Source organism: Propithecus coquereli, unplaced genomic scaffold (genome assembly GCF_000956105.1).
Source record: "Propithecus coquereli isolate 6110/MARCELLA unplaced genomic scaffold, Pcoq_1.0 Scaffold480, whole genome shotgun sequence".
NCBI lineage: Eukaryota > Metazoa > Chordata > Mammalia > Primates > Indriidae > Propithecus > Propithecus coquereli.
The window spans coordinates 1,327,566-1,337,148 of NW_012150619.1; the positions used below are offsets into that span (position 1 = coordinate 1,327,566).

Genomic DNA, 9,583 nt, shown 5'->3' on the forward strand with positions numbered 1-9,583 from the left:
TCAGCCACCAGCGCACCCCTCCTCCCGCAGGAACCAGCAGGAGCGCACAGCGGGCCAGGAGCTGGGTCTCTGAAGACTTGGGGTGCACAGCAAACGCATGACTCCCAGGAAAATCCCAGCTCCCCCTTGGGACATTGCAGATCTATGTGCCACTGCCTCAGGGCCCTGGAGAAATCCCATGCCCAGAGGACTTCTTGTACCTTCATTAACTGGAATTATTTTCCGTCTTTCAACTTAAAGAAAGAAGAAAATCCAAATAACAATCCAAGCTTATCCCCAGAACCAGGCCAACTGCAGTTCTCGGGAGGCGGTGCGCATTCGGGCCAGTGCACCACGCCACCCGCACTCGGCTGTCTCAGCAGTCACGCACCAGCCCGAACACTGAGGTCAAAGGACTGCAAGGTGCCCGGGTATCAAAACCACAGAATCTTATCACCAAGGTTCTTGCTGAAGGAAAAGAGTGTATCTTAAAGATCTTTAAAAAGCAAAAGAATTGAAGTTTACATGCTTAAGCAGCCAGCAAACCAAGAGTTCAGCAAACCAGAACAGCCTTTCAAAAGAGCACTTGTGTCTCTGCCGGTGACTACAGCCTGTGGGGACACCTTCCAAGCCTGCTGTCCCCAACCCCCCGGCCAAGGACTGACTGGTACCAGCCCATGGCCTCTTAGGAACCGGGCCGCACAGCAGGGGAGCGAGCGAAGCTGTATTTATACCCGCTCCCCATCACTCACATCACCGCCTGAGCTGGGCCTCCTGTCACATCCGTCACTGTCTCCCATCCCCCCTGGGTGGGACCATCTAGTTGCAGGAAAACAAGCTAAGGGCAACCACTGATTCTGCCTCATGGCAAGTTGTATAATTACTTCATTATATATTACAATGTAATAATAGAAATAAAATGCACAATAAATGTAATGCGCTTGAATCATAACCATCCTCCCCCAACCCCCGTCCCCAGTCTGTGGGAAAATTGTCTTTCATGAAACAGGGTGCTGGTGCCAAAAAGGTTGGGGACTGCTGTTCCAATCTCTTCTCCACACAGCAGCCAGAGTGCATGCGCGAAGACAAGGACCTGAGCATTTCGGTCAGTGGTTCTACGTGCCCCTGAGACTTGGCCCCAGGTTCCTCCTGTGATGCACCAGCGCCTCCAGCCCAGGTCGCCCCCACCCTTCCTCCCAGTGCCAGCGTGCGTCACTGCCGCTGTGGTCACCCCGCACTTGCACTCCAGGCTGGTGCGCCTGCTGCTCTCTCTGCATGTCCAGCCTCAACCCAGCTCCTGCTCGTCCCACCAGATGTGGCTGAAACATCACGTAGTCCAGGGAACTGCCTTGGACCCCCAAACTGAGACAGGTCCTCACAGCAACCGATGCTTCCTCTTGATAACGTGAATGTTAATTACTTTAATTAAGCTTTTTAATTAATTGTCTAAAATCTGTCTTCCCTGCTACAACCACAAACTCCAAGAGAGCAGGAACCAGGCTTCCCTTGTTCTCCTATGTCCCCACCACAGCAGAGGCCAGGAGATGCTCAGTCGGTGCTTGCTGAATTGAACTGAAGTCATCTCCACACCTCCGCGCTCTGCACGAGACCCAGCCGCAGGGCAAGTGCTTGGTGGAGGTCTGCATGAACGACACAACTTCAGCCCCAGAAGGAAGCTGGACAGCGCACCAAGCAATTTAAACAAAGGTTTCTCGTCTTTCTTTACGACATGAAGGATGGACTTGGACTACACTATTGAGCATTCCCCAAGCCTGGGAAACAGGATCTAAAAGGACTACAAATGCACCAACCACATTTGAAATCCAGGACAGCATTTAAAATGTCCACTAGATCAGAGCTCCAAGATGGCGTCGGTCGTACCAGTGAAGGAGAAGAAACTCATGGATGTCAAACTAGGGGAGCTGCCAAGCTGGATTTTGACGCGGGATTTCACCCCTAAAGGCATTGCTGGAGCCTTTCAAAGAGGTTACTACCGGTATTACAACAAGTACATCAATGTGAAGAAGGGGAGCGTCACTGGGGTTACTATGTTGCTGGCAGCTTACGTGCTTTTCAACTACTGCCTTTCTTACAAGGAGCTCAAACATGAGCGGCGACACAAGTACCACTGAAGAGGGGCCCATGGCGGGGGTGCATTCTGCACTTGTGACCTTGACCTCCTTGGCCCAGCACCCTCTGTGAGGAACTCAATCATTGCTGAATCCTTTCATATCCTAGCGAGAAATAACCTCCAAATAAAAGATGACTGGTAAAAAAAAAAAAAAAAAATGTCCACTAAATAGTTAACTGATGGAAATAAATGGTACATTTCACACAGATGTTCCAAAGTGACACTGTACACCGACGCAATGCACAGTTGTGCTCTTATGTGTACACAAATGCATGTGCATGCATGTGTGTGGATACATGTGTGCACGCACATGTGTGTTCAATGAGGCTGCGGGAAGGTGAGGAGAGTGTCTCCGAGCTCATCTCTGCCACTTGTAGAGCACAAATTCCATTTTCTCCAGTTCTTCTTTCTTCTGGACAATTAACATCATGGTCATGTCCCTTTGTCCCATCCTGCTGACAATCAGGCAAATGCATTAAGAACTGGTTGGGTCTTAAAGCATAGGCTGGTGGTAAAGTAGTTAAGACAAACTTATTTGCCACGTTAATTAAATGGTCTATTTAACATGGAATATCAATTCTCTAATCACATCGCAGTTGAACTTCTTTCAATTAACAGCTCTGAAGTCTACTGACAGAGGTCCTACTGTTCCAGGATCATTAAGAGCACTTTCATTATCTGTCCAAGGAAGGCATCAGAAGCAGAAGACGGGCGCTCTCAGGAGCACCGCTCCCCTGCTTAAAGGATGATTAGGGAGGGAACCGCGCAGTGCTCATTAGTTGCTTAGCAATGAAACGACCTCCTATGAAATCATAAATGGAAACAAAGTGTGAGAAGGTTGCAATAAAACTCACTAAATGGATGTGTTCTCATCCTCAGAGGATAATCTGTCCGTGAGTAAACCTAATCTCTCCAGAATACAATATGATGGGAATCTAGAGCAGGCTACAAACTAAAAGGGCTAAAAGCACAATCTAATAAAAACAAGCAACAGGAAGGTTCACGCGAAGACAAATTAAAATCAGCTTTAAATTGAAATGCTGCAACTAAACAGTAAAGCCCTTCCATTTGTATGTATTTTTTATTCATAGATGAATTAATAAGTAGATCCCTCACTTAAATTATCAGCATTTTTTAAAAATTTAAAATATGTCAAAACGGGTAAAGTTATATTGAAGTTGGCTGTTATAAAGAAAAAATGTGCAATACTCAAAGAGAAACAGTATATAGCCCAACCTAAACCTCTGTTAAACCAATTATTTTGCAAGGAATTAACATTCCCATGAAAAGTGTTACTAGTATATCAAAAGTAGGAAAGTGATGAAATGCCACAGAAATGCAATTAAAGAAGATTTGGTTTTTAGCTCATAAGCAAGACATCGGACTAATACTCTATTACCTGAATATTGTCCATTTAAATCCAAATCGCTGAAGAAGCTGTTATAAATAAACACACTCCCCAAAGATATCACATTTCTCTTCGGATATTGTTTAAAAGAAGACATTAATAATTACGACTGCATCTTAACACCCTCAGTAGTGGAGCATGTAGGTTTAAAGACATTTTTGAAGCTGGCATCAATGAGAAAACTATTATTCTCTGTTGCTACTTGTCACTGATGACATTAAACTGAATGGCGCCTTTCAACATTGCTACAATCATGCGTACTGATACAAGGCAAGTCCACTCAAGTTCATGTTTAATGCTTGTGAGAAAAACTATCGTGATATTATCCTACCTATGTGTTCGCAAATGAAGACCACAAAGAAAGGAGTGACGAGGTCATTTATCCCCTGAACGTATCCGCTGGCGGGGTGACGGATTGCCCATATAAACAAGATCCTTTCGAAAATCTGGAAGAAAATGGAACAGGTGGTAAAGCAAAAGGTGAACACAGTGTACGCACTAAAATGCAAGCGTTCTTTTGCTTAAAATACGTACCATCGATATCTGTCACAGTCTCTAATATTAAAACACAAATATAAACAAACATCAACTTGTTTAATTTTTTTGTAAAATTCCGATTATCTTTACTATTTATCCCTCCATGTACAACATGCACTATTTCACCAGGCCCTGGGCTCAGTCCTTCCCCACAAGCTGGCTCGCACAGCACATACTCCCTGCTACTCCAGGCCCCTTGGGTCGTGGCTGCGCAGGGCTGCTGGAGGGCGTATCAGTGAAATCATCCTCAGTGGTGAAGGGATGGGTGAGTGGGTAGACGGATGGACAGATGGATGAGTGGACGGATGGATGCTCCGAATTTCCTCATTAGGTAAAGAGAATTCTTTATACGCCCAGAAAGTTATCACCATCCAAAAAGACCCAGTTGAGCATCTTCCCATCACATACAAACCCCACCAGGCACTCCATCGCCCAGGCGGTGCAGGCCGGAGTTACACCAGCCTCCTCTCTCTGCTCACAACACTCACAGTCAGCTGCTCCTTCCTCTTCACCATCTCTCATCCCCACCAACCCTGCTCCATCTCTGTTCACAGATGGATTTTACCAAGATGCAACATAATCCCGTCACCCCAGACCACACACGCACACGTATGTGCACACGCACAGCTTAAAGACCTTTGCACACCCCCCAACGACAGAGCCCACAGGCCTGGTGCAGCGCTCTGGCCTCCCCTCAGTCTGGTCCCTGCCTCGGGGTCCCCCCAGCCAGCATACCCAAGTCCTACCCACCCTGAGCCTGCCAGGCTATCACCCACACGGGCCTCGCTGCCTGGAAAGCCTGTCGTCCTTTCCTCAGAGCTTCGACTTAGCTATTAGGATTTTAAGCATGAAATACCCGATTTCCTTAAGTACTAAGTTTGACAGTTGATATCTCTGACATTTCACTTTGACACTTCTTGTTTTATTTTTATTGTGAAGGTACGTCCTCAGTCTTGGAAACACACATTTTGGCTTGTGATTATGTGTCAAAATTTTTTTAGAACAATTTTTGTGAAACCACGGGTAAGTCAAAAATTCGTGTTATTTTTTAATATGAGTTCCATCATGGAACCAATGCAGCACAGATAGCTCAAAAAATATCAACAAAGTGTTTGGGAAGGATGTGCCTAATGAACGCACAGTACATTGACAGTTTTAGAAGTTACATTCTGGTAATTTTAATCTTGAAAAGGAGCCACATGGGTGACCTGAGACCAAGGTGGATAACGATGAGCTGAAAGCCGTAGTGGAAGAGACTCCATCTCAACCTATATGTGAATTAGCAGCAAGGTTTGATGTTACTATTCCAACAATATTGGACCATTGGAAACAAATCAACAAGGTAAAGAAGCTGGATAGATGGGTTCCGCATGAATTAAACGAGCATCAGAAGAGAAATCATCCTTGAGCTTGCCTTTCTTTCCTGTCACGACATAAAGGCGAACCATTGCTACACCATATTGTAATGTGTGATGGAAAACGGATTCTTTTTGACCATCGCAAGCATTTGGCACAATGGTTTGATGAAGGTAACGTGCCGAAACACAGTCCAAAACCGAATATTCATCAAAAAAAGCTAATGGTGTCTGTTTGGTGGTCCGGCGCTGGTATTATCCACTACAACTTCATGAAACCCGGTCAATCGATTACAACAGATGTCTATTGCAACCAGGTGGAAGAAATGATGAGGATGCTTGCAATTAACCAGCCGAGACTGGTCAACAGAGACAGGCCAATCCTCTCGCAAGACAAACGCTCAACCATGTGTCTCACAAACAGTGCTGCTCAAACTACAAAGCTGGACTTGGAAACTCTCTGTCATCCACAGTATTCACCAGAACTTGCACCAACTGACTGCCACTTCTTCCAGGCTTTGGACTACTTCTTGCACAGAATAATATTCAATTCTCAACAAGCTGTGGAAACGGCCTTTTGCAATTTCATGGCCACTTGCTGTCCAGGCTTCTTCATTGCTGGTATAAACAAGCTACCGTTAAGACGGCACGACTGTGTCGATAGTTTAGGCTCATACTTTGATTAATCGTACTGCTTCTTGTTTATTAACTACACTGATTCGAAACTGGACATTTCATATTTAATGACCTAATATCTTTCAATACTCACTTCAAGCACACTTCCTCAGTGAAGACTTCACTGCTGTCTGCTCCCTCTCCACAGTCTTTTTGGAGGAGCAAACCACTTCCTACTTTGTGTCCCTCTGGCCTCCCTCCTCTCCACTGAATCACTTGCTGCTGGCTCCAGCCTGAGCCTCAGGCTCCATGCCAGCCAAGGCTGGGTCTCACTGCTCTGTCCGGCCTTACAAAAACAAGGCATGCAATGAAGAAGTAACCAATGAACATTCCAACAAATGAATGGATTACATTGCTTCCAAACAAACAGAACCTGCAGAGCCAACTGTAGTCTTATCCTGGGAAGTCAATCCCTTCCTACACTGACTACAATCCTCAATATTATTGGGTTTGTAGTCCAGATCCCCAAAATCAGCATCAACCTGGGATATACAAAGGAGGGACTTGGGACCCATACAGGGGAAGTCTCTTAACCCAGGGCACACAGTCTGCGGTGGTGACACCAGGCCCCCACACCAATTTCCACACTAGTGCTCCATCCACTGCGGTTGCTCAAATGAATGACAAAGTAACCACCAGCTAACCCAGCAGGCACCTGATAAACACTGGGTGAAGGAGTAACACATTCACACATGTATATTAATGCACATTTTTCATTTTAAGTCAACAGCTTTCCAGAGAGAACGCAGAACTGAATATTTAAATAAAACCAAAGACCAAAATCACTCAACATGGCACCATTTAAGAATTTCTCCTGTACAAAAACTTAGCAAACGATAAGGATGCTGTTTAATAAAGCTGGAAGCAGCATCCTATGGGCAGCCCCTCGGGCACCCCAGAGAGAGAGCAGGAAGCGGGGTTGCAGCAGGAAGGCGCCCTTGGACAGCAGCAGCTCCACTACGAGTCACAGGGCGGCAGCCCTTCCCTGTCCAGCCCTGGCGACAGCACGTGCCTGAGTGGGGCGGTGACGAGACTGAGGGCAGCTTAGGTCTGAGCAGGCAAAGGCATTCGTGAGGCTCAACGGCCCCTAGAAGCACTCACCTGGAAGCCTCCTAGGGGCCTCTACACCCCGACAGAAGCAGGAAAGGACAGGACGGGGCTGCATGGCAGCCAGCAGGAGCAGTGACAGGAGGAAAAAGGCACGACGTGGTGGCTCACACACCGACTGTGGAATCATGAAGAGATGGGGAAATTCCGCCAAGTCTGTCTCCTCACTGGGAAGGCCCAGAGACATCCCTGGAGCCCCACCGACATCCCGCTACGTCCATCCAGAGGGCTGTGCGCACCGGGGAGCCTGTCCCCAGGACAGAGGGAGACAGTCATGCAGCAAGGCTTCCACGGTGTTTGTGGGGTGTGTGTGCATGGTGAGTATGTGTGGGGGTACTATGCGTGGGGTGTGTGTATGGTGTGCATGTGTGTGGTATGTACACGTGTGTGTATGGTGTGCATGAGAGGCTGTAGTGTAGGGATGGTACATGTGGTGTGCGTGTGGTGTGGGGGTGTGCACGTGTATGTGAGGTGTGTATTTGTGGCATTTAGGGTAGGGGGTTATGTGTGGTGTGGGTGTGTGTGTGTGTGGCGTGGGTGTGGGGGGGCATGCACATGTGCGTGAGGTGTGTATTTGTAGGGTGGGGGGCTATGTGTGGTGTGTGTGTACATATGGTGTGTATGTGGGGGGTCTGTGAGGTATTTGTAGGACGTGAGGGAGGTATGTGTGGTGTGTGGTGGGCATGTAGCAGGTGTGAGGTGTGTGTCTATGGGGTGTGCAGGGTGGGCGTATGTGCGGTATGTGTGTATGCGTATGTGGGGTGTGCACCTGTGTGAGGTGTGTATCTGCGGGGTGTGGGATGTGTGAGGTGCTATGTGTGGTATGTGCACCTATCTGTGTGTGGGATGTGTGGGGTGCTATGTGTGGTGTGTGCACGAATCTGTGTGTGGGGTGCGTGGGGGCTGTGTGTGGTGTGTGTGTGCGTGAAGGAAAGGCCAGAGCTCAGAGCACGGCTGCGGGTGGGAATCCAGGCAGTAGAGCACCCGCCATCTCCCCGGGCTGCACACTTGCACGCATGCTCACACCTACACCTGCTCACGGCACGAACGTAGCCCTTCCCTCAGCGCCGAGCACTGGAGAAAACCAGCGTGGCCAAGAGGACTTACCGGCTTCACCAGGGAGGAAGGCCGGGAGCTCTAGTCTGCTCAAGGGCACCGGCGCACCACCTACACAGGTAACCCAAAGGGACTGTTTCCTGTGACTGCCAGGCCCCCAAAGCCTGTGAAAGGTCTGAGAAAGGTGTGGGGGAGACACCTGAGCCCCTGACTCCATTAAGCTGACTTCTCTAGCCTGGCACCTGTGATGGATCAAGTTCCACCTGAATCCCACTCGGGAGAAAGGACGAGAGCGCTGCGGGGCAAATACGCAACACTGAATGGATTGGCGGGGGTGGGGGGCGGTGGGGGGTGAGCCTTCTCAGCAAACCAGAGCACCCCACACAGGCACCTTCCGAAAGTGTGCAAACGTCCCACGATGACGCTCTTACCCCTCTCGCAGGCCAGGAGGAAGGGCGCTGCCTACCCAGCCTCCTGGAAGCACAGCGCCAGCCTAGACTGACACGCTTGAGAGAGTGTATTTGTGTTACTTTGGGGAAAAATTTAGAGTCAGATTTATTATTAACTAAGGAAAGCAATCAGTCAGTTCAAATTATTTAGATTTAACTCTACTTGATCTCTCTTGATAAACTGAAAATCAGATTTTAAGACTTTAATCCCAGTAACATGTAAATAAAGAGGCAGGTATCTCAAGCATTAAACAAAAATGACTTCTAACAAGGCAGGCAGGCTGGCATAGCAGCGAAAAGATGTCCCGGGAGATGCATGACACTGGATGTGAATCCTGGCACAGCTACTGAAGAGTCGTGGGCTGTCCCAGCATCACTCCCCGGGGTCAGCCTCTTAGGGAACCACGGGGAGACCTGTGGACCCCACACGCCATCACCACTGGGGCAACCTCTAAAAGGGCGCAACCTCCGACCCCTTCTTCCATCTCCACTGCCCCTGGCCTGGCCACGGTGGTCTCCTGCCTGGTCCGCTGAGACAGTCCCCTAGTTGGTCCTCCTGCTGGCACTCCCGCGTTCCACATCCCAGCAAGCAGCAGAGGGGATTGCCAAAAACGTAGAGCAGCACATCAGGTCACAGCCACGGCGTCTGCCCCCTGTGGCTTCCCAAGACACTGGCAGCACAACACACTCCTGACCAGGACCGCAGGTGCCTGCCCTGCTGTGCCCTCTCTGACCTCAGCCCTGCACCGGGTCCTCTGTCCAAGCACAGCCAACTCCTGTTCCCACCTCGGGGCCTGTGCGCTGTGGTTCCTTCCGCCTGGAACCCCCCTCTCCCAAACTTTCATGGCTCCTGTGATTTTCAGCCTAAGATCTTAATTCAAATGCC

At 48.7% G+C, this 9,583-nt stretch overlaps 1 protein-coding gene and 1 pseudogene across 1 annotated transcript in view; one reads left to right on the forward strand and one right to left on the reverse strand.

Annotated features, from left to right (window-relative positions):
* Window positions 1-9,583, reverse strand: part of TBC1D22A (TBC1 domain family, member 22A) — a 355,619-nt gene that overhangs the window by 223,382 nt on the left and 122,654 nt on the right. Inside the window, exon 8 of the mRNA XM_012655585.1 lies at window positions 3,850-3,964. Coding sequence (XP_012511039.1) covers window positions 3,850-3,964 — 115 coding nt within the window. The remainder of the gene's footprint in view (window positions 1-3,849; window positions 3,965-9,583) is intronic.
* On the forward strand, window positions 1,845-2,172 carry LOC105819371 (annotated as a pseudogene).